The sequence below is a fragment of the Perna viridis genome, chromosome 3 (assembly GCF_037379345.1).
Source record: "Perna viridis isolate PV_CMFRI_1.1 ecotype Kerala chromosome 3, ASM3737934v1, whole genome shotgun sequence".
NCBI classification, from domain to species: domain Eukaryota; kingdom Metazoa; phylum Mollusca; class Bivalvia; order Mytilida; family Mytilidae; genus Perna; species Perna viridis.
Window position 1 is genome coordinate 33,380,038 of NC_142447.1, and position 25,188 is coordinate 33,405,225.

The 25,188-nt window shown below is 34.4% G+C and overlaps 2 protein-coding genes and 1 pseudogene across 4 annotated transcripts; all 3 read left to right on the forward strand.

The window, feature by feature from the left end:
- Positions 1-2,855: 2,855 nt before the first annotated feature.
- LOC148621937 (protein toll-like) lies at positions 2,856-5,559 on the forward strand. The gene is given in 3 exon segments (XM_088576821.1): positions 2,856-3,061; positions 3,388-4,837; positions 4,839-5,559. Coding segments are annotated over 2 exon segments (2,037 nt in total). The 5' UTR covers positions 2,856-3,061; positions 3,388-3,404; the 3' UTR covers positions 5,443-5,559.
- A 4,520-nt stretch (positions 5,560-10,079) lies between these two features.
- On the forward strand, positions 10,080-13,843 carry LOC148621938 (uncharacterized; annotated as a pseudogene). Its single transcript, XR_015920886.1, has 2 exons — positions 10,080-10,113; positions 11,797-13,843. The product of XR_015920886.1 is annotated as an uncharacterized LOC148621938 (transcript).
- Positions 13,844-19,309: 5,466 nt separating this feature from the next.
- On the forward strand, positions 19,310-22,818 carry LOC148621939 (protein toll-like). Of its 2 annotated transcripts, none has more exons than XM_088576823.1 (2): positions 19,310-19,434; positions 20,455-22,818. In XM_088576823.1, the coding sequence occupies exon 2, from the start codon at positions 20,466-20,468 to the stop codon at positions 22,494-22,496; it is 2,031 nt and encodes a 676-aa protein (XP_088432949.1). In that variant the 5' UTR covers positions 19,310-19,434; positions 20,455-20,465; the 3' UTR covers positions 22,497-22,818. The 2 variants fall into 2 exon arrangements, with proteins under 2 accessions (XP_088432949.1, XP_088432948.1); XM_088576822.1 differs by lacking the exon at positions 19,310-19,434 and adding an exon at positions 19,966-20,124.
- The last annotated feature ends 2,370 nt before the right edge of the window (positions 22,819-25,188 follow it).

A 25,188-nucleotide genomic window follows, 5' to 3' on the forward strand; every position in this document is an offset into this window, starting at 1 on the left:
GTATGAATGTTTATAAGGGTATCCTGCATAGAACTGGTGTGGGGACTTTTTATGTGGTGAAAAACATGGCTGCTGTTACTAAAAATAGAACATAGGGGTCAGACATTTATTTTTCGCATATCTCTCCAAAATTGTTACGTTAAGCGGAATTCTGACTGAATTATGAGACCTATCTTTGGTAAAATTTTCATTTTAATGTGTTAAGCCATGATGGAGTTATTGCCCTTTTTTCGATGTTTTTTTGCTATTTTTAATGTTATTTCTTTAAAAAATCTTCTCCTCTAACACTTTGACAAATTGGACCCAAACTTGGTATGAATGTTCCATAGGTTATCCTGCATAGAACTGATGTGGGAATTCTTTACCCTTCGAAAATCATGGCTGCTGTTACTAAAAATGGAATATAGGGGTCAGACAGTAGTTTTTCACATATATCTCCACAGCTGTTGGGCTAAGCCAAATTCTTTCAATTGCTGAAATGATCTTTTTTATTAGGATTACAAAAGTCTTCAGGGATAAAAGTTGTTAGACAACTCCTTGTAAGAGTTATTGCCCTTGAAAAGGGAAAATGAGTTTGTTTTTTTTGTACAGTTTTCAGCTAATATCTTGAAAACTGCGAAAGAAAGAAACTTTTAATTGCTGAAATGATCCTTATGATAAGTCCTACCAAAGTCTTCTTGAGTCAAAATTGTTGGACAACTTGTTAGATTTATTGCCCTTGAAAGGCAAAATTCAACCAGGTGAGTTAGCGATGCAGGCTCCTGGGAGCCTCTTGTTTTTTATTGTTCTGGCACCATCAGAAGAGATTTGGTAGAGCCTAAATACAATAAATTAACTTTAAGACTTATGTCACTAAAAATTTATGAAGAACCAAACCAAAAAAAAAATGAAGATTAAAAAACTGCTTTCTGGATATACGGTTGGAAGTTTCCAAAAGATTACAAAATGAAGTTTTACATTATACTGAGTTGTGTTTCTTAGATCAACTTTCGTCGCTTAGATTTGTTTGTTTGTTTGTTGGGGTTTAACGTCCGAGCAGCAATATTTCAGCGATATTCAGACGATGAACATGAAATGATGATGAAATGAAAAAGGGATGGGACACAAGGACAATGGGGTCGACAAATTTTGATTGCCACTGGAAATAGGGAGAGGAGGGTAGGGTCGGGCAATTTAGCCTCCTGTGGCGGAGCCCTATGGTTCCTTCTCCGGGAGAATACCACAGTAAGGTTCTTGAACGTGCAAGGAACGTGGCATCTTTCCCAACACAGTGCACCACTATGGTTTGCGGTCAGGTTTTCCGTATTATAGCCTGACAACCCCAGTATGTAACACGCCAGGGGTACCCCATTCCACCACCTGGGGCACACATCCCAGTTGCTCTGTGGGCAGAGCGCCCTAGCCCCCGGCTAGGGTTCTGAGCACTATTTAGTCGCCTTTTACGACGAGCTTAGCGCTGCTGCAGGCCTATTCTTTTAACACCCGGACCTGCACGGGGCACTTAGATTTGTAGTAAAAGAGTTAGTTGATTATCTTAAACAAGTAGAATGAAAAGATGAAGATGAACATAAAACTACTTACTGAATATTAGGATGAACACTTGAAATACAATGTTCGAAGTTTCCTATAAAATACACATTGAAGTTATAGAATAAACACAATGAGTTGTGTTTTTTAGGTCAACTTTCATTCCATAAAGTAGCAAATAGTTGGATAGTGAATCAAGTTAATTAACTTTAACTGATAAACCTCGTGTTTTTCTTTCATACAAATTACAGTAAAATATCACACTAAAACAAAAATCTATGAACTGTCCGTAATTATTCCAGTTAAACGTTTAATATCGGTTATATTTCAATTGATTCTACAAGTAAACTACTTGTTTGATATCAACCATAATTATATTTCTATGGCCAAAGTCTTCATGTAGAATCAAAGTGTTGTAATTTCTTGTATGATCTTTCATGCTAGAACAATATAAATAGCAAAAAATGATGGGTCAGGGCGCTTGTTTTTGAGATGTAAGCATTTGAAATTTTGACGGGAAAAGGATTTCTCTGGATTTTCCTTAGGTTTTGTTTTCATAGGTTTTATCTCTTAAAAACCGCGAAGAAATAACAAGAGTCTCTTGAAAACTTCTCAAATAGCATTGCAAAGGTGTATTTAATGAAATGAAAAGAAAAAAATTGGGGTCACCGGACAAAAATATTAATGCTGTGAAATGGATAAGACCAGAGTAATAAAAAATCTGACCGAAGATGAGCAGCGAACATCCTTTGTCGAAACTAGAGTTTTTCATAGCACGAAAATTATAAACGTTAATATTTTAATTTTAAATGATAGATGAATTAACACATGAAAATGAGTCCCCGACTTTGTTGCCCTGTCCGTCTGACCGTCACACATTTGTAAACCACTGCACCAAATTAAAGTGAAACCTTATAGGTAGCTAGTACATGATATGTAGTTGTGCTTATAACCAGAAATTTATTATCTACTGAATTTTGTGGGAGTTATACCCCTTTGAACTTTGGAACGGGAGAGACGTACGCTTTTGTAGGCAGAAGACAAACTTTAATTTGTATAATATTGCGTAGACTAGTCAGATTCAACGGTTAATAATCCTAGGATTATGCCCCATTTCCATGACGAAAGTATATGCTGAGCCAATTTGTACCACGGAAAACATATATATATATATATATATATATATATATATATATATATATATATATATATATATATATATATATATATATATATTTAAGGCACTATAATACCCTTTCTTGTTTCTGTTGTAAATAACACATAGTTAACTATGGTGTTTACCTTTCACTTTATGACACAAGTTGTAGGTCCATCTTTTTCATTTAAATACCAGGAAGTGAAGAGTATGAACTTGTATATGATTGGAATACGGAAAGACCTATTTAAAGGGACCGTAATGTACAAATGGAGAATTATTACATCGTTGGATAATGCAAAGGCCTATTAATTATCGTAATGTACAAGTAGGGATCATTTTATATCACACGAAGGCAGTTTATCGACATACATGCAGGTAGGTATTACTGCAATCTTGCTGACCTCTGATGTTAAAACAAAATTTATCAATGCGGCTCTATACACAAATTTAGGTAAAATAAGGTTATTAGAAACAATCGTGAAAAACTTAAACCAATTCTTCATGCTTTCAGTTTGTTGTTGTTTTTTTTTGTTTGTTTTGTTTTGTTTTTGTTTTGTTTTGTTGTTTTTGTTTTGTTTTGTTTTTTTTTGTGGCATAAAAAAGAAAAAAATATAAAAGCTCTTGCAAACAAGCATTGAACTACAGTATAGAGCAATATTCAACGTGAGAAATGTTAAATTACCTTTTATTTTTTATTTCAGATTTATAACCGTTAAACATGTTTCTCAAAGGCTGGATTTTGTTTATGACTTGCCTATTCCAAATGTGTCCTGAATTATTTTGTCTTTGTACGACTATAGGACTTGATATAAACTTGTCCAACAGAAACCTAACGGAGATTAGCGAAGCTATTTTTGTAGGATGTAACCGGGCTGTTGAAAGTCTAGATATGTCGAGTAATGAAATAGCTACCGTTAGCGCTACATCTTTTGCATCGTATGAATCAGAAGTCAGCAAAAAATACATTCCCACTTTTTACCAATTAACAAAACTGATTTTGAACGACAATGAAATCAACCAAATTAATGGTTCTGCGTTTGCTTATACAAACCATAATTTATTAGAACTGCACCTTAGGAACAATAGATTGACATCATTAGAGTCAGGAATGTTTGACTATATTTCCGAGACTTTGGTACGATTGGATTTATCAGAAAATTTGATCTCTTCAATTGGTATGAATGTATTTACTGAAAAGTTTACATCTTTGCATTATGTGAACATTTCTAAAAATAGTTTGACATCATTTGAACCATGGCCTTACATTCCGCCGACTATAAGAATATTTGATTTAAGTAGAAACAAAATCAACAAGTTTACCAATCAGATGAATTGGGTATATGATCTGAAGGAGCCATACCGTACTTACGTAAATCTTAGATATAACAATTTTTCCGTATGGGATGATGAGTGGTTTCGAAAATATCAGAAAACAGGTGGCGATTTTGTTGGTGATTTTGTTACTTATCGGTTAGATCTAACGAGAAACCCATGGATATGCGACTGTCATTTACATTATATGGCTTCAAAGATTCAAGACTCTTTTTATAGGTATGCCGATTCTCAACTTTTAGATGTTACTTGTCAAGAACCTCAAAACTTACTTGGGCAGAAAATTGTTGATGTTGAACTTTCAGAGTTTTTCTGCACGGTGAAAATTGATTGTCCGTATAACTGTAAATGCACAAACATGTCGGAAAGTAAAACGCTATACGTAGATTGTAAGGATGGAAATATGACCCAGTTACCGAACAACCTACCAAATATAGCAGGCGCAAAAATTGAATTAGATGTATCTAACAATCACATACGTCAAATAGATCACAGAACGTATACTGGTAGAATATCGGTACTGCAGGCAGGTAATAACTCCATTGTTCACCTTGACAGCGAAACTGTGAAGAACATGTCACAAGGAAACCAAAACCTTTACCTTAATATTTCAAATAATAAACTTGAATACCTACCTGACACCATTCAAACAATAAATACTCTATCTATTGGTGGCAATCGTTATAGGTGTACTTGCAACATGACTTGGATGTCCGACTGGATTCGTCACGGAATAAAAGGGGAGGCCGATAAGGACGTAACATGTTCGTCAGATGATGGATTCATTTCAAAGATAATTGACGTAACGGATAGTTCGTTACTGTAACTAAAACACAGAGATAGGACTTGCTGTTGGATTTAGTATCCTTCTTGCTATTGTTATTATCGGAATAATCTGGGCGAAACGATGCCCATATGAAACGAAAGTACTTATTTTCAAATACTTCCGGTATCACCCAAGCGACAAATACAAAGTTGACAAAAAAGAAAAAGAAAATGATGTCTACGTCTCCTTCGACGATGAAAACATTCACATAAGACAATGGGTAATCAGACGACTTAAACCTCGGTTAGAAGATAAAAAGTTTAAACTGTTTATACCCGTTTTAGACCTGCCTGTTGGCGCCGAGAAAGCAGACCATATTGTGCGTGAGTTAGGAAACAGCAAGAGGGTTGTCATTATCTTGTCAGATAAATATGACGACAATGAATGGAGTGTTTTTGAATGTCAGCAGGCCGAGATGCTGAATCCGAACGAAGGCAGAATCATTTTTATAAAATACCACCCTGAAGCAGATGACATGATTCTCAGAGAACCTTGGAAGTCAAGAGTGGAAAAACGGAAAGTCTTGGCTATCCGACAAAAAGCCAAAGACCATAATTGGTTTTGGGACAAGCTTAAATATGAACTTCCAGTTAAATAAGAATCATTATCAATTCAACTCATTTGACCATTGCTTTATTTTCTTATCAACATAACTTTTCAAATAGTCAAAATCGGCTTCTAATGAATCAAACGAATACAGTGCATATTAATAACATTTCTTTTCATATATATAAAAAAACCAAAGTAATCAAAAGGGTCTACATTAAAAAAGAAAAAAAAACTACCAAAAAAGCTTAGCAATACAACGTAGCAAAATTGTGACAAAATACTAAACTGAAAACGCAACATGTGCTTGTATAAGCAACTAAGGGTAATTATGTCAAACATGATATGCCATGTAATGAAGAAATAAAACGCAACACAAATTATCACAAAATGAATGGTCAAACTTTTAGTTGCCGTACGCATATTTACTAAACTCTGTACAAAAAACTTGAAGGAATGCCGAACAATTTACAAAACTAGATAAAACATTAAACACGCTGTTATTGTATTCTACATTATTATACAAGTACACCATACACATAAAAAATTTACGCAATGAGGAAATGTAACACAATTTTTATATAAAGACCAATATTCGTCAAGAACATATCAAACGATGTTATTTCAAGACTTCGTTTATAAGAAGAAACTCCAATAATCAATTAGATCCTCTAAAACCTGAAGGCACGGACCATTTAATTTTCTGGAGAAGGACTTGCGATTTTCATGCGGGTCATAAAATTCCTTCCCTCGCTTTGTGGGCAAAATTAATTCTTTTATGGCTAGATACAAATATATAGTTCTTGGTAGAGATTCCTCATACTTTGTAAGTTATAATTCCCAATCATCTTCCAAATATACAGAGGAAGATGTTTACAAAATGCTGGAATTTTTAATCGACAACATTTGTCCAGTGTGGTGGACGTGTTTTTCAACAAACGGTCGGCATTCCTATGGGAATAAATTGTGCTCCTTTACTTGCTGACATATTCCTTCACTCTTACGAGGCTGACTTTATAGCTGATCTGTTCAGAAAGAAAGAATATCGTTTGGCTAGATCCTTCAATCTCAGTTTCCGCTATATAGATGACGTATTATCTTTAAACAATCCTAATTTGGGGGATTTGATACATCGCATCTACCCAAAAGAACTTGAGATAAAGGATACTACAGACACTGTGAAGTCAGCCTCATATCTTGACCTACACTTAGAAATCGATGGTAAAGGAAAACTATTGACCGAACTTTACGACAAACGTGATGACTTTTCATTCAGAATTGTCAACTTTCCTTTCATCTGTAGCAACATCCCTTCGGCACCTGCGTATGTAGTGTTCATATCACAACTCCTACGTTATGCCAGAGCTTGCCGAAACTACGCAGACTTTTTGTATCTCGCTAGAGCTCTAACAAATAGGCTTCTGGAACAGGGTTGTGTTGCTACAAGATTGAAGTCGTCACTACAGAAGTTTTATGGTCGTCATCATGAGCTCGTGGATCGTTATGGTGTATCCATCTGCACCATGAAAACTGATTTATTCAACGGGTCATAGTTTTCCTTTCCTCGTTTGTCTACCCCGGACTTGACTTTTTATGAGCAACTCGGCGGGTGTTTCTAGAAAAGCATAGGACGCTTATCCTGCCGGTGCACCTGGTCCATGCTTCCATTTTTTAGTGGAGTCCGAGTTGCTCATTTGCTTTTGTTACTTTGTATGTATGATTTTAGTTACTATATATTTTTTGTTGTGTATGTCTGTTTTCCATGTCCGGTCTTTGTCCCTGGATTACATTCTTTTAATTACCGCTATAACCTTGGTTCCCTTGATTACTCTTATACAAGTTAACCTTTTGTGAAAAACTTGTTTTTTTATGAACAAAATGTGGTAAAAGACATTTTTTCACTCAATATCATACGCGGATCTACATACTTATACACTTATACTCGAAAAATTTGGTTGACTAAACATGTACATAACAAACTGAAAATCATCGAAGTGGGCCATGGCAGAAGCTGGCCAATTATTTTGATCAACTATCAGGGATTTTTTAGAGATAATTCCAGAAGAAGTAGCTGTCTATAGTGCAATCTTTTGAACTTTTTTTGTCAAGTGAATTCTGCTGACAACCGAACAACTGTTGAACTAGATTCTTAGATTCTCTGTAGATAAAGTTTGATCGATGGCTTTTTCTATCTATCTATCTATCTATCTATCTATCTATCTATCTATCTATCTATCTATCTATCTATCTAATTTTTCATGATTAGTTGTTTCCAATGTGCTGTCCGATAAAATTGTATTTCGTTCCTGTTGATTATTATTGTCAATAAATTTTGAAGCTGCTAATCTTTAACCGGTCAACTATTATCGGATTATGCTAACTTGCAATTATAATGGGTACCTAATGTCACTCCAGTTTTTTTTTTTTTTGGGGGGGGAGTTCTTGTTGCTGGTGCTTTAGTTTGTTTTTTTTGTGTGTGACGTCTTCAGTTTTGTATGTGTTATCTATTTTATTCGCTTCGTTACATTGAATATGTAGATCGTCTTAGTTCTCACAATGCTATGTTTTCGGATTTTGTCGTATTTGAATCGTCTCACTGCTGACGCCTCGGTATTTTTTTGCTGATATGTCATCGGATACACATAAAATATTCGCTGAAAAAAATATTCAAAAGTTAGAAACAAGTTAGCAGCGTTTTGCATGCTTTATTAAAATTTGATCTTCCCTGTAATGTTTGGTACAATAACCGATATTTTTATACCTACAAAAATTTACATCTGGTCAGTTAAGTAAATGGTTCAGCCTTTTTTTTCAATTTTCAGCATCAGAGATAATTGTCGGACGCTTGGTAGTTGGCATCTGGCTTTGTCTTTCAGTAGTACTCGATCAGTGCACCAATTCCTCTATAGAAATTGGTGCTTTTCAGTATTTCGACCAGTTGGAGACTTAGCATAAGCAACAACATAATCTGAATTCTTTGATGATAGACTGAAACAATATCTGGTCAAACTAGATATCTCTAATATAACTTCATAACAACTGTCGGAAATAGAGTTATGGTGACTCGAAAGAGTAGAAGATTGTTCAATCTCAGTCATAACAATATCAACAAATTTCCAAATCATCTGAACTGAACATAAGATCTTGTAGAGGACTATCATGCTTCAGTTGACTTGAGAGACAAACATTTCGCCATATGGGATGACGAGTGGTACCGAAAATGTCAGAAGTCAGGTTGGAATTTTAATGGAGAGATGATTAGTTATAATCTTATCACGAGGAAAAATCCATGGGTTTGAGACTGTTATACAAATAAGGGGTATGAAGAAATGTGTCTCAAAAGGTCTCTTATCAAATTCTTTTTAAGATATCTCAAGAGTTCTTGGATAAGAAATACACAGTTTTTTTCTAACAACAGTGAGTAATGATTGCTTTTAAAAATTATTCTTTGTGCTGATGTGACCACTTATTTATCGATTATGACACTATAGCATGCAACCACCGGTACAGAAGGGGGAGTTTGGCACGCTGTGAAACGTAGATTTACCCCCATCAATTCGTTTGAAATGCCTGTACCAAGTCAGGACATTGCGGTATACCAGCCGGTAGTGTAATATCTATTTTGTCAGATTTAATTTGCACTTGACTTGATTATGAATCGGACTTGTGTTCAGTAATTTTGTCGTTGCCTTTATTTGCCTTAAGTTGCATCGAAAACGCAATCCTCTTTCTTGAGTAACTTGGAGTCAGATTGGATTAATATCAAATAAATGTATTTTTAGAACTGAATAAATAAATAAAAGTACCATTTTAGTATCCATTACAGCAAAGGTTACTAGAAGGTAAAATCGATAGTCGAAAGGTTAAAGTTCAAACTAAAAGAACAGTATAGAGCAAAGACAAGGATTTCAGAAATAAGAAATATAAACTCAGAAACGAAGTCTGGAAAAATCATCACGACAAAATCGAACTACATACATTTCTTAAAATAAAATCTGGACGATGGCGAGAACACTAACAAATTACAACAGTGGACTAATTATAAATGACAACAAAGGAGATCCTCATTACAACAACTGCCAAAATTAGTGGTAAAATATTAATAAAAAGAATAAGTTTTTATGTTGACACGTTACGACTGGAATAAACGTGGTTTGGAGCAGAAAGATGCACTGTGGAATAAATATTTATTTTGCGTAATATCCTAGAGCAGACAATTGCATGGAACTAAAACTTGTATCTTTGTTTTGTCGACTTTTGACTGTGTGCACAGAGACGCGTTATGGAAAGACACGAAAAGATAGCATTGCAGACAAATTGAATTTTATGATAGAATCCATATATGAAAACCGAGAATGTTTTGTTATGAAATTTGTTGAATATTTTGCAAGGACCAAGGTTGGTCGATTTACTTTTACGCCAGCCCAAATGCGGCTACGTAAAAAAACCTATTTTGGTTTGCGACTGACGGTGTCAAATACTATGATTTTATATTTCCCAAAAATAGACTCATGTACAATTTAAACGACCCCCCTTTTTAGGAAGGAGGCTTAATACCCGTAAAAGAGAAATACAATAAATGTTTTAACGACTTAATGACAATTTTATTGAATGTTTTTAGCTCTTTTTCAGCAGCTATTCATAGTTATTGAATTTCCTTTTTACCAGGAAGTGAAATAGAAATGAACGGTCCCCTCTTTTTTAGGAAGGAGGCTTAATACCCGTAAAAGAGAAATAGAATAAGCTTTTTTAACGACTTAATGACAATTTAATTAATTTTCTTTAGCTTTTTTAGCAGACAATTTAAATCAATGAGAATAGCATAAGTTGTAGCTATGACATCATGGGCATTAAATGATTTCTGCATTTCCTAATTCATATCGTCATGTACAGCGCCATAATTTAGTTTTGGTTCCAGACTAATTGTTTTCCTTGATTTGTTATATAATGAATGAAAAATAGTTTGCGAATCAATAATGGAATAAACCAACACGAAAAGATAAAAAAAATAATAGTGACCATTGAAACAATTTGCAAAGAAACACTTTTTTGTAAATGGTCGTTTTTTTAATGACAGGCAGTGGGAATAAAATATAATTTTGCAATTGTCCTTATTCATTTTCCGAGACTACTCTCACTCCAGAGGTCGTTATCATTGTTTTTCCTTTCTACCCTCCACCTAATAACTGACTAAACATTCACAAACTGATTAGGAGCCCAGATTTCGTAGTATATATAACATACTTGGTTTTATGAGTTGATGAACAACAGTTTTCCTCACCGATATATAAAATGTGCTTGTAATATGTTTACTCATATAAATGTGTTCTCTTTGTTCATATTTGTCTGTATTTTGATCATGCAGATACGTGTTTTGTTCTCTGCTGAGAGCTTTGTAGACATATTTTATATATATGATGACCATTCATGCCCCTGCTGAAAGGTTGTTCTGTTTCAATGATAACATTCTGTGTGGTAAGCGGTTATCATTGATGTTTGTATGTAAAAAAAATTCATTAATTCCTCTGACGCGAAATGGATTGGCTATATTCATAATATTTAGTAATATGCAGCATTTTACAAGCCACCCTTTCATTCACATATGGGGATTTTGCAAGTTCAGTACCTTTGGCTTATGTGATTTCAACGTGATTAAAACTTTACGTTCTGAATATGTTTTAGTTTACAGAATCAATTAGGGGATTTGAGAGGCGGAAGGGGGGGTTATTTGAAGTTAATAATGAGAAGCATTAACGACACTTGAATGACATAGTCAATTCTCATGGAGGCTGTTGATTGTTGTATTATATAACATTTTTGTTCGTTTGAAAAAAAAAGATTTTATCTATTTTCAATATGTTATACTGAATACATTTATCAATACATGAGACACAAATCAAGTTATCAATGCAATATATTTGATGAAGAATGTCTCCCCAAATTCTACATTTATATGTACACACAACAGGTGATTTGCGAGAGAATGTGACCAATAACCAACAAGGAACTAGGAAGTACGGTGACAAAAAGTTTACTTTTGGTTTTTTCTTTATGTTTAATCATTTTCTATTGGATATTTAAAGGAGCAGAAGTGTTTAGATGCTAACGGTATCTATGATTTATTGTTTTAATGTAGGAAAAAAACTTGGTACGTTTAATTGATTAATACCTATATAAATAGTAGAAATAAAAGGTTTTTCAATTAATATTCACATTCCCTATTTTGTCTGCTTTGATTTTTCTCACTTAGGTAGGATTAATAATACAGAACTGAAACTTTAACTGGAAATATTTGAGATACATATCTTGTCATGTAATATAAGCATCAGAGGTTATGATTGGACACCTTGTAGTAAGCCTTTGGCTTTGCCTCACCTTGTAGTAAGTCTTTGGCTTTGCATTCCAGAAGTACTTGGTCGGTGCTCCAATTCATCTTCAGTAACGATAGATTGTATAAAGAGGGGCATCATGATGGTGGATGAAACTTTGTTCATAGGATGTAATATTTAAGTCACAACGCTAGATCTATCGGGAAACCTCATTTCTCATATCTCAAACACATCATTTGCAAAATTTAATAGTAGTCTACCACAGCAATATTTACCACTGTTTCCAAGTTTGATAGTTTTGATACTAGATAACAATAGAATCAGTTCTATAGATATCGGAGCTTTTCAGTATTTCAACCAGTTGAAAACTCTAAGCCTAAGCAACAACAGATTGACTGCACTGGAATCTGGATTCTTTGATGATAGACTTAAGCAATCCCTGGTAAAACTCGATATATCTAATAACTTCATAACAACTGTCGGAAATAGAGTGTTTACGAAAGATGTCTGGCAACTCGAACGGGTAGATATGTCACATAATAGTATGACTTACTTAGAAGCTTGGGCGTATATTATGCCAAACATCAGGTTGTTCAATCTCAGTCATAACAATATCAATAAATTTACAAATCACCTGAACTGGACATACGATCTTGTGGAGGACTATCATGCTTCTGCTGACTTGAGAGACAACAATTTCACCATATGGGATGACGAGTGGTTCCGTAGGTATCAGAAGCCAGGAGGAGATTTTGTAGGGGATTTTGTAACCTACAATCTCAATATGACACAGAATCCATGGGTATGTGATTGTCATTTACATTATATGGCATCGAAAATTCAGGCTTCATTCTATAGATACGCTGAATCAGATCTTTTATATGTGTATTGTGAGAACTCAAGCTCACTTCGCGGTCAAAAGATTATGGATGTAGATCCAATGAATTTTGTTTGCGATGTAAAGGTTGATAGGATGCAAATGCACTAGTATCTCTGAATCACAAACCCTCGAAGTTGATTGTAAGGATGGTAACTTGACAGAGTTACCCCAAAAGCTTCCCAAGATCCCTAATAGGACAATTACTTTAGATGTATCTAACAATAGCATCAGATTGATCAATTTTGATCAATTCTAGACCGTATGTTAGTAAGCTGAAGATGCTTAAGGCAAATAAAAACAGACTAGTATATATTGACAAAGAAACTGTCAAAAACATGACTGAGAGCGAACTTACTGTAAATATATCGAACAATCGATTGAAATTCTTACCAAATTCTATATAAAATATCCCATTTATTTCAATATATAACAACCCTTTCGAATGTTACTGTAATATGACTTGGATGGCGGGTTGGCTTGACCTTGATTCCATCGAGGATGTTGACAAGAGAGTGATCTGTACAACAAAGGAGCGAGACACTCACAAGATAACGGATGTAACAGAAAACTTACTTGATTGCAATTATGATACAGAAATAAGTCTAGCCGTAGGTTTTGGAGTCCTTCTCGTTGTAGTTATAATTGGTGTTGTATGGGCAAAACGATGTCCGTCCGGAACAAAAGTACTTGTTTTCAAATTTTTCCGATATCATCATAGCGATAAGTACAAGGTTGATAAAGAGGTCAAAGAACATGATATTTACATTTCTTGCAATGATGAATTGATCCATATTAGACAATGGGTTATTAGAAAACTGAAAAAGTAATTAGAAGAAAAGAAATACGAAATCTTTGTTCCAGTAATTGATTTAATACCTGGCCAAGATAAAGCAACACATATAGTTAATGCCATAGAAAATAGTAAGACGGTCATTATCATCCTTTCTGACAAATAATTATATGATGACAGTGAATGGTGTGTGGTTGTTTTTGTCTGCAAAACGTTATACATCCAATGTCTATTATCAGAGGTAGACGTAGAAAATAATAGCAGTGATAAGACAAATACTGCTACCACACTCTGCAAAAAAGAGATTGTGGAAAACCAAAATCCGTGCTATCCTCTTTTGGTCTCTCTACCAAGGACGATGATTGCAATTTTCCGTATATGTACTGGATTCCTAAACTCCAAAAAAATCCATACAAACAACGTTACATAACTGAATCTGTAAAATGTACCACCAAACCTCTTTCAAAACTTTTAACTTCCTATGTGGATCCTGAAAAATTCAAACTGATTGTCTCAAAAGATCTTTTTGAAGACAATCAGTTCAAAGCTTTTATCAGAATATAATAGCATTAAAACCTATGATTTTTCAACACTGTATAATTCTATTTCATATACTCAGTTAAAATCCCGACTTAAAAACATTATACATCGTTATTTAAAAAAAAAAGATGGTACACCTAGATACAAATATATAGTTCTTGGTAGAGATTCCTCATACTTTATAAAGATAATGCAAAATCATCTTCTAATATACAGAAGAAGATGTTTACAAAATGCTGGAACTTTTAATCGACAACATATTTGTCCAGTGTGGTGGACGCGTTTTTCAACAATCGGTCGGCATTCCAATGGGAACAAATTGTGCTCCTCCACTTGCTGACATATTCCTTCACTTATGAGGCCGACTTTATAGCTGATCTGGCCTGAAAGAAAGAATATCGTTTGGCTAGATCCTTTAACCTCAGTTTCCGCTATATAGATGATGTATCATCTTTAAACAATCCTAATTTCGCGGATTTGATACAACGCATCTACCCCAAAGAACTTGAGATAAAGGATACTACAGACACTATGAAGTTAGCCTCATATTTTTCCTACACTTAGAAATCGACAAAAGTGGTGACTTTTCATTCAGAATTGTCAACTTTCCCTTCATCTGTAGCAACATCCCTTCAGCACCTGTGTATGAAGTGTTCATATCATAAATCATAAATCACACGTTGCCATATCTTGCTGAAACTACGCAGGCTTTTTGTATCGCGTTAGAATTCTAGCAAATAGGCATGGAACAGTTGCTACATCATGAACTCAATGATCGCTGCGTCATTAAAACTGATTTGTTCAACGTGTCACATTTTTCCTTTCCTCTTTCGTCTACCCCGGACGTGACATTTTATGAGCAACTCGGCGGGTGTTTCTAGAAAAACAGAGGACGCTTACCCTACCGGTGCAGCTGGTCCATGCTCCCAGTTTTTATTGGAGTCCGAGTTGCTCATTTGCTTTTGTTACTTTGTATGTGAGATTTTAATTACTTTATGTTCTTTGTTGTATATATCTGTTTTCCATGTCTGGTCTTTGTCCCTGGATTACATTCTTTTAATTACCGCTATAAACTTAGGTCCCTTGATTACTCTTCCAAAGAGAAGTTCATCGTTAATTATCGTTATCCCTCCTACCCTCCACTCTATGTCTGACAGTCAACTAATCTCATAATACCGACATCAAGGAGCACGATCGTACACTAATAGCTGAATGTTCAATAATTTAATTAAAATAGTTTAGTTTAAACATATTTTATTTACAAATAAACAAATTTGGATCAGAAACGAGTTATTCAAACTCACAATGGTCTTCTCCATACTATACAAATACATTGGATTTAAATTTTTTACGATGATGAAAATGTATCTGTAAATGAAATGATCACTAAATAGGTTAATCACGGAAAAATGATCAATTTTTGAACGAAATTACTTTAGATCGAACAAGTCAATGATGATCGAAATATGATGCAGATCGAATGAATTACGTGGTATGAAGTACGGAGCGCAAACATTTTTGCAGCTAAATATCTGTCATAATCGTATTTATTTATAACATCGGAGTCAGCGCACTACCCGTTTGGCATCAATAAGAAGTCACTTCAAAAACTTCTGTTTTCAGAAACAGGAATTACGAACTCGCTGATTTGTCTAACGAAATAAATCACTTTAATACCATTGTTAGCTACAGTACGAGAGATTTTAAGTTCTACTTTTCTGACCAGATTGTCACTACTTGGAAAGGTTATTGTCACGAGTGCCATCATAAATTAAGACGGTGAGTTGTCCTTTAATAAGACTACATCTCTATCTCCTTCGTTCAATTTGTTTTGTTTATCAGTCCCTTTCCTTATCATTTGTTGCAAATGTAAGTTTTCTTTATGCCAAAGTTTCCAACATATGCCTAATATGTTACTTTTTTTGTAATGGCTTCGGTTTATATTCTTGCAATCAAACAATGTATTGCCTGGTTTCTGTGATAATTTGTTTCTTGAAAGTTTGGCAATCATTGCATCTAAAACTGATCAATCTCTCCACCCATGTTAGAGGAGTGTGGTGATCGGAAATTGTACCACCATCTGATCGTAACAACTAATCATCACCACGGTTAGCAATAAATAGCTTGAATGTAAATTTGTTGTGAAAGTATCTGATCAATAAAATAGCTATCCAATTATTACTCATTATATGATCGGATATCTTCGGCTGAACTCCAATTCGCGACCTATAACAGGTAGAATTCCTTTGTCGTCAATAAACGGTTTCAATTGTATCAAGGCACTGTTTTTGTTGAAAAGGTGATTTAGCTATTTCATTTTCGAACCTTTAAATATTGAATAACTCTAATGATTTTCATTTCGGATTCGCCAAACATGCATTTCTCGTAATATCCATTGTTTTACTTTCTTTTTCGCAGCAAGTTCTTAAAGGATACAATTAAGTATACAAGTGACTGTTAATCGCTAAATCTTTCGAATAAATCTAAATTGTATCTTGGCTTTGCGTTGGTTTGTGCCTTCTCGCAACGACTTTAGTTCTTTGTCGTATCTTTTCACCTTGTAACGGGGAAAAATGATTCTTCCGAGTGATTATTTGTGTTCGGACGTTTTGGTGGATCGGATAACCAGATGCCTTCTTGAAGTTTCTTGGGTACAATTGAATGAATGGCAAGATCAGCAGGGTTACTTTCAATATGATTGTATTTTCATTGACAAGAGTCCGACACTTGATGAATTTTGGCTACCCGGTTTGTCACATAAGTGTGATATTTCCTTGACGAACTGTGAACATACACCAAAATAACTCCGTATAGTAACGAATGTTTTTCAGCGGAGTATTCAAATCGATTTGTCCGAGTTCTGGAGCTAGAATCGCCCCGCACAACTCCCGTCGCGGAATTCCCTTACCATGATTTTGTGCAAAAAATCCACATTATAAATTCATATTTATCGTCATTTCCTAGTTGAAGATAATTAACTGGATCGACGGCCTTTTCTGACGTATCTGAATAGATATGAACTGTTTTCTTACCGGACGACTTGATCGATCCAGATAAAAGCATTCGTGGATTTGTTTTTTAATCTCTAGGTTCTGTAAATAAGTTTGCTAATTTACCCATTCTACAAAAAAATACTGCAACAATGGTTCATCCCATGAAATATTTGTGGTCATAGCAGATCATAGAAGAAGCTTTCCTCGAATAGCTACAGGCGCAGGTTATCATAGAGGATCATATTTACTATTCATTTTCCATAAAAGATAACGTCTTGAGAACGGCTTCATATTACTTTCAATTTGATTTGTGAAACAGTCAGAACGAAAATCCCAGTTCAGTTCAAGATTACGCTGAATAGGAAGAGAGTCAGAATCAAAATCAAGACGCTTCAATTCCTTAGCCAGATCAACAGACTCATCACTTTTTCGTCGTTTGATGATATCTTATTTAAGGGAAGATTTCCATATGACGCTAGTATGGACTATCGCTTGGATGTTGATTGAGCAGTTATAACCAATCATCGACATAAAAAGCTTTTGAGCAAGATTTTCCTTTAAATCTTTCGGAACAAATTTGTGTGCATTTTGCATTAACAGTTTCAGAATCGTCTTTCTGATCTGACTTTTCACGATTGATTGGATGTTCCCCACTGCATTGGCAGCTCTCGACCGTACGAATTGAACTGTCTACCTTTTTTTGTTCATAGCAATTGGGTGATTTTATTTTCCACAGTAGCCACATTTAACGACGTTATGACAGTCTTTGTCGCAGAAAACGCTTCTGTTCGAACATAGGTTTTGCTTTGAATGACTTAATCTCGTTCAACATGAGGCGCAAAAAATAATTGGAATCTTTTACAAGGGTCAACGACAATTACTTCCGCTAAGTTCACTCTATTAACTCAAATGTCCTACGTTTTAGCATTTACATAGACAGTTTTTTTCTTTTGAGGAGAGACATATGTTGTTTTGTACACACAACTTGGATTGTTTTCGTTTTGCTTTTTTCGAAAAAGAGTAAATGGCGGATAAACCACATCGTGAGCTCCATTGGAACTGGCGATTGTCCTTGTCAATCCCTCTTATAATACGTCATCTATATAGCGGAAACTGAGATTAAAGGATCTAGCTAAACGATGTTCTTTCTTTCGTCTTTTGGATCAGGTCAGCCTCATAAGAGTGAAGGAATAGGTCAGTAAGTAGAGGAGCACAATTTGTTCCTAATGGAATACCAACAGCTTGTTGAAAAATGCGTTCACCACACTGGACAAATATGTTGTCGATCTAAAATTTGAGCAGTTTGAAAACATCTTCTTCGGCACATTTCGAAGATGATTTGGAATTCATTTTTCAAATTATAATTAATCTCTACCATTTGCAAGAACTACTTATTTCCATCTTGTCATGGCAAGACTAGAGACCATCTTTGCTGTGAGTATAGAAGTTATAAGTTTTGAAAAAGGTTTAGTGGTACATTTTGCAGATCCAGCTATGTAACATTTTTGCATGAATTCTTATGGAGTTTAGGAATCCAGTACAGAGACGATAGATCACAAACATCGTTTTTGGTGGAGAGACCAAAAGAGGATACATATTTAGGGTTTTTTACTATCTCATTTTTGAAAGATGGTATGAAAGTATTAGTCTTATTACTGCTATTGTTTTGTACGTCTATCTCTGATCATAAACATTTGATGTAATACGTTTTGCAAAAAAAAAAACAATGTTGTTTTGGGCTTTGTCTGCTGGTACCAGAACATATTTGTCATGTATAGTAGACAATGTTTTAATACATAATTCATAGAGTTTTAAAAGTTCCTGTTCGCCATACATGGGAAACGTGGCAAATTCCTTTTCATGGCGCCGCCAATAGAGTTCATTCATCTTTCCAAGATTAATGGCAAGGCTGTAGTCGGGCCACACGTTTTTGACGTTCTGATGCTTTGTACATCATTTCTAGATAATGGACCAGGCCATTTTATTTCCAAATATATCTTCTCATTTGAACTGGCTGCCATTTCGTGATTGTACATACTTAGTAATATGCAGAATGTCAAATATACCATGAATAACAATTTTTGAGGATGTTGAAAATGTGTACGTACATAAGATAATCATGAATACTTGTTGATTATGGAAAAATACAAATGTATGAAAGAAATGAATGTAGATCTAATACTTCACGAACGGCCAAAAATAATGAAGATCGAATTAATTGCGTGGTTAGAAGTATGGAGCGCAGGTAATTTGGCAACAAAATGTTTGCCATAATCGTATTTATATATAACATAACAGTCAATACAAATACCATTTTACCATAATGATTATGTTGTTGTCTAGCTTTGTGTTCAGCGTTTTTCATTGGTGTTTGTATGTAAAAAAATATTCGTCTGACGCAACATGGATCGGCTATATTCGGAACATCTAGTATTATAAAACGCTTTATAAGCTACCCTTTAATCCACATGTGGGGGTTTACAAGTTCTTTGATAAATGTGATTTTAACGAGGTAAGTGATTAAAACTTATGATTATGAATATATTTCAGTTCACAGAATCAATAAGGGGAAGACCATTTGATTCTGAGGGGACTGACTATTTTTTAAGTAAATATTCTGATCCTGAAAAAGTTGAAAATAAAACTTCTGGCCCACACAACATAAAAATAAATATTCTGACCTCTGTCCAGTAAAATGGAAATAATAATCTTGTCCCGTCTTGTAAAATTTTCTGACCTGCAAAATTTCAAAAATAAATTTCTAATCCCCACGAAACGTGCCAGCTCCCTAGTCTCCTTATACGTCTTGTACGATGTCCTTTAATAGTCATGGCATTTAAAAAGACTGAACCTTTTCTTACAAACCAACGGATTATAAAGGTCATAATGAGAAGCATTAAAGACACTTGAATGACTTTTTTTTGTAAAATGTTTGGTCGATTGCCCATATGTAATGCTGAATACATATTTCAATACATTTGACACAAAGGAAGTAACAAATTCAATACATTTAAATCAAAGTGGGTCTCCCCATATTCTATATTTATATATATACACACAACAGATGATTGCGAGAGAATGTGACCAATAACCAACAAGGAACTAGGAAGTACTGAGATAAAAACTTTACCTTAGGTGTTTTCTTTAAGTTTATTTATTTTTCTATTGGATATGTTAAGGAGTAGAAGTGTTTGCTAAAAAGGTATCTACGTTTTATTGTTTTTAATGTTGAATAAACCTTTGTACATTTTATTGACTAAAACCTAAACAGTTTTACATAAATGTTCACATTCCCAATATTTTCATTGATTTAGTCTGATTTGACATTTCTCTGCAATCTTCACTTAATTGGTAATGAATAAACAACAGAACTTTAACGAGAAATATTTGTCATACTTTCCTTGTCATATGATATCTTCCTGTGAAGCAGCTTCAGATAAGAAATGTTTAAATCATCTATGATTAAATGACATGTTTATGCATTAAATAGTTGATTCCTATAATTGTTTTTACAAATTTCATTTAATTTCAGCAACAGAGATAATGATCGAACGCGTAGTGATAGGCATGTGCCTTTGTCTTCCAGTAGTACTCAGTAGTAGTCAGTGTTCCAATTCTTCGTCATTAACCATAGATTTTAGAAACAGACGCATACCGGTGGTGGATGAGACACTGTTCAAAAATTGTAATATACAAGCCACAACGCTAGATCTCTCGGAAAACCTCATTTCTCATATCTCAAACACATCATTTGCAAAATTTGACAGCAGTTTACCTCAAAAATATTTACCACTGTTTCCAAGTTTGACAACTTTGATACTAGATAACAATATAATCAGTTCTATAGATATTGGTGCTTTTCAGTATTTCAACCAGTTGAAAACTTTGAGAATAAGCAACAACAGATTGACTGCACTGGAATCTGGATTCTTTGATGATAGACTTAAGCAATCCCTGGTAAAACTCGATATATCTAATAACTTCATAGCAACTGTCGGAAATAAAGTGTTTACGAAAGATGTCTGGCAACTCGAACGGGTAGATATGTCACATAACAGTATGACTTATTTGGAAGCTTGGGCGTATATTATGCCAAACATCAGGTTGTTCAATCTCAGTCATAACAATATCAATAAATTTACAAATCATCTGAACTGGACATACGATCTTGTGGAGGACTATCATGCATCTGTTGACTTGAGAGACAACAATTTTACCATATGGGATGACGAGTGGTTCCGTAGGTATCAGAAGCCAGGAGGAGATTTTGTAGGGGATTTTGTAACCTACAATCTCAATATGACACAGAATCCATGGGTATGTGATTGTCAAATGCATTATATGGCATCGAAAATTCAGGCTTCATTCTATAGATACGCTGAATCAGATCTTTTATATGTGTATTGTGAGAACCCAAGCTCACTTCACGGTCAAAAGATTATGGATGTAGATCCAATGAATTTTGTTTGCGATGTAAAGATTGATTGTCCCATAGGATGCAAATGCACTAATATCTCTGAATCACAAACCCTCGAAGTTGATTGTAAGGATGGTAACTTGACAGAGTTGCCCCAAAAGCTTCCCAAGATCCCTGATAGGACAATTACTTTAGATGTATCTAACAATAGCATCAGAATGATCAATTCTAGACCGTATGTTAGTAAGCTGAAGATGCTTAAGGCAAATAATAACAGACTAGTATATATTGACCAAGAAACTGTCAAAAACATGACTGAGAGCGAACTTACTGTAAATATATCGAACAATCGATTGAAATTCTTACCAAATTCTATACAAAATATCCCATTTATTTCAATATATAACAACCCTTTCGAATGTGACTGTAATATGACTTGGATGGCGGGTTGGCTTGACCTTGATTCCATCGAGGATGTTGACAAGAGAGTGATCTGTACAACAAAGGAGCGTGACACTCACAAGATAACGGATGTAACAGAAAACTTACTTGATTGCAATTATGATACGGAAATAGGTCTAGCCGTAGGTTTTGGAGTCCTTCTCGTTGTAGTTATAATTGGTATTGTATGGGCAAAACGATGTCCGTACGAAACAAAAGTACTTGTTTTCAAATTTTTCCGGTATCATCCTAGCGATAAGTACAAGGTTGATAAAGAGTTCAAAGAGCATGATATCTACATTTCTTGCGACGACGAAAATATTCATATTAGACAGTGGGTTATTAGAAAACTGAAAAAGCGATTAGAAGAAAAAAAATACGAAATCTTTGTTCCAGTAATTGATTTAATACCGGGGCAGGATAAAGCAACACAAATAGTTAATGCCATGGAAAATAGTAAGAGGGTTATTATAATCCTTTCTGACAAATATGATGAAAGTGAATGGTGTGTGTATGAATGCCAACAAGCTGAAATGCTCAGTCCAAACGATGGTCGTATTATATTCATCAAATATCATCCTGAGGCAGACGAAATGATTCAGAATGATCCGTGGAAATCACGAGTGAAAGATAGAAAGGTTCTAGAAATCGGAGAAAATTCAAGCGAACATAGGTGGTTTTGGGACAAACTAAAATACGAACTGCCAGTTAGGTAATGTTTTAGGAAGATAAAGGCTATCAAAATATGTTATGGCTTCGATTTACCGGAAATTTTCGGTTGGATTGACTAGATGCTTCTGGTCAGTAGAACAGCACCAAATGTGGCGTGTTTGGTAGTGGCCGTGGTCGATAGAAATTTAAAAATAGTTTTGAAACGCATCCAACACATTCATTTGATAAAAGGAGAATTATTTTTCTATTATTGTGTCAATGCAAGTTAGGTAGACAATTTTGAGATTAAACAGAAGTGTTTTATTATGTATTTTTTTTCTGTCTTACTAGTAAAAGAAAAAAACATTTTGTGTAAATTAAACTTAATTATAATTGTTTTTTTTCCACAAAATCAGTAAAATTTCACTACATGTTAAAGAAATGATTGAACACTCAAAAAATGAATCTTTGTCGTTGGGTGTAAAATTCAGTTAACGCTAGCTGCTTCCATTACCTCGACAGCTTGTCAAATAAGAGCATCTCTCTTCATTCCATAAAAAAAAGACCAACGGACGTACTATAATCCTCTTCTCTGTTCTGCCTCTTGCTACTTTAACCACACTAAAGGTACCGATAAAAGTTTTTGTGTTGTTTTCTTTCTTCCAGAAATTCTGAAATGTCTTGTAAAATGGTTACTGCTGTCTTAAAATTTCGTTTTAGTTTTAACGTCTATACATGTTTAAGTAGATGGTATTATAAGAATGTCAACTTTCATAAGTGTTCTTAGACTTCATAAAGATTTACAAGTATCTATTTTTAGTCTACATTTTACAGTGTTTAATTATGATTGAAATCAAAGCCCAGGGTACAGTAAACACCATCATTAAAAAGGCAATAACTGGGATAATCACAGTACTAAGTATGTAAGAACGATATTTCTCGATTTATTATGTAGTATGTACATGTACAAGATCTCATACGTAGTGATCTGTGCCATTGATTAACATTGAAAAAAAAACTATAATATACCGCATAGTTTTCTGTACTATTGTTTTATGTTCAAGACCCATTTTATATCTTTCCGATTTTCTTCCAATATTTTCCTTAAGTTGGAGGGAATCTCCGTTCTTAACTCGCCTAGCTATAATTATTTCACACACATGCCAATATCTCCAGGTCGATCCAGACAATAGTTAGATTCCATCGAATTCGCGCGATGTCAGATATATTATCTTTATAATTGTGATGTTTAAAAAAAACACACCGTTTTAACCAGGCGAGTCCGAATGTAAAATCAATGCGTTAATTGTATAGTATTACTGATAACAGATTTAGGTCTTCATACAAGTTTTGAAAGGTGAAGTTTTCGGTAAGAAATTGTAAATACACGTACATATTATAAGTGGCACTTCATACAGTTTGTTCTTCCTTGTTGATAAAATCGACAATACACCTATAAATCTGAGCGAGCCCCACAATATATAATCGTTGTTATTTATATGTCTAAATATTCAAAAAATCAATTTTACCTTAGTCACAAACGGTAAAAGAGGGTCTAGATGCTGCTAGATGTCCGTCCGTCAGTCCGTCCGTCAGACGTATTGAGTACCCGCGATTCAAACAGTATTAAACCAATATTATTTAAATTTTGCACAGTGTGTACATACAAATTGAGTATATACGCTTCCTGGTATAGAGACATTTGATATTTTTCCTTTATTTTCAGCCTATAAAACCTTGCCACTTTTTTTGGCATTTTATATTGTACCTATTATACCTACTTTCTTTGTATAATAGTAACTCATCGTTATTTATTATTCAAACTTTGCACAGTCTTTATATACATGCTGAATATTTGCACCATTTATCACCGAAAATGTGGTACATTTTTATTCCAACATGTTATCACCTCAAACATTTTTTAAAAGAAGAGTTGAAAAAAGATAATTTTTATGATGTAACAATCTCGAAAATAACTTATAAAAATCATGCCAAAACCACGAAAACAGAAACGTAAAGGGTTTGAGTTATATAAAACAAAAGTTATTTAAGCACGTTAAAAATTAGTTTAAAACCCTAAACGAATGGTTTGAGGAAGAACAGGGAAAAGTCAATAATGGGTGTTACATCAACGCTTACGTTACAAAGGTATTCCATTAAAGAGAATGGGATATATTACTGAGTGCATTATACGGTTTATTTTCTGTTTCAGTTCATTTTGACCTTACACTTAAGAGGATACCGGTTAAACCCCACCGCAGACATGCATCTATCCACTGGTCCACTGTCAGTATATGCTGGTCGTGTCGTTAGTGGGCTTTTCAATTTATTTTGAAGAAGTGTCATCGATCTATTAAGGTGGAATTTTTGCTCTTTCAGAGCTTGCGCAAAAGTGTTTTTACGCGTATTGAAGATTTATTGGTGATCTCTGGAAGTATTTAAAGATTATACGATGGTGCATTTGTTTCGTTTCATCATATACATGTATCTATTCTATTCAATCATTAAAACAATTTGACTCGCAGTTCATATTTAAAGGTGCCTGAAAATGATTCTGCATTGACCTTTGAGCAAGACATCCAATGTTTGACCTAGAATATATATACAGACGAAAAGAACAACCACAAGGTATTGGTTTTTCAACACAAAGGGGTGAATTCAGAATTTCACCAGAAGCGCGGTTGTCGGACACATTCAACTGTTTTATTCATTGAATTCATGGCTATGAATTTGAAACCCAAATACATCTTAACATTG

Excerpts from the sequence above, each read along its gene's own strand:
- LOC148621939 (XM_088576823.1), top strand. The coding sequence starts at position 20,466 with ATGATCGAACGCGTAGTGATAGGCATGTGCCTTTGTCTTCCAGTAGTA.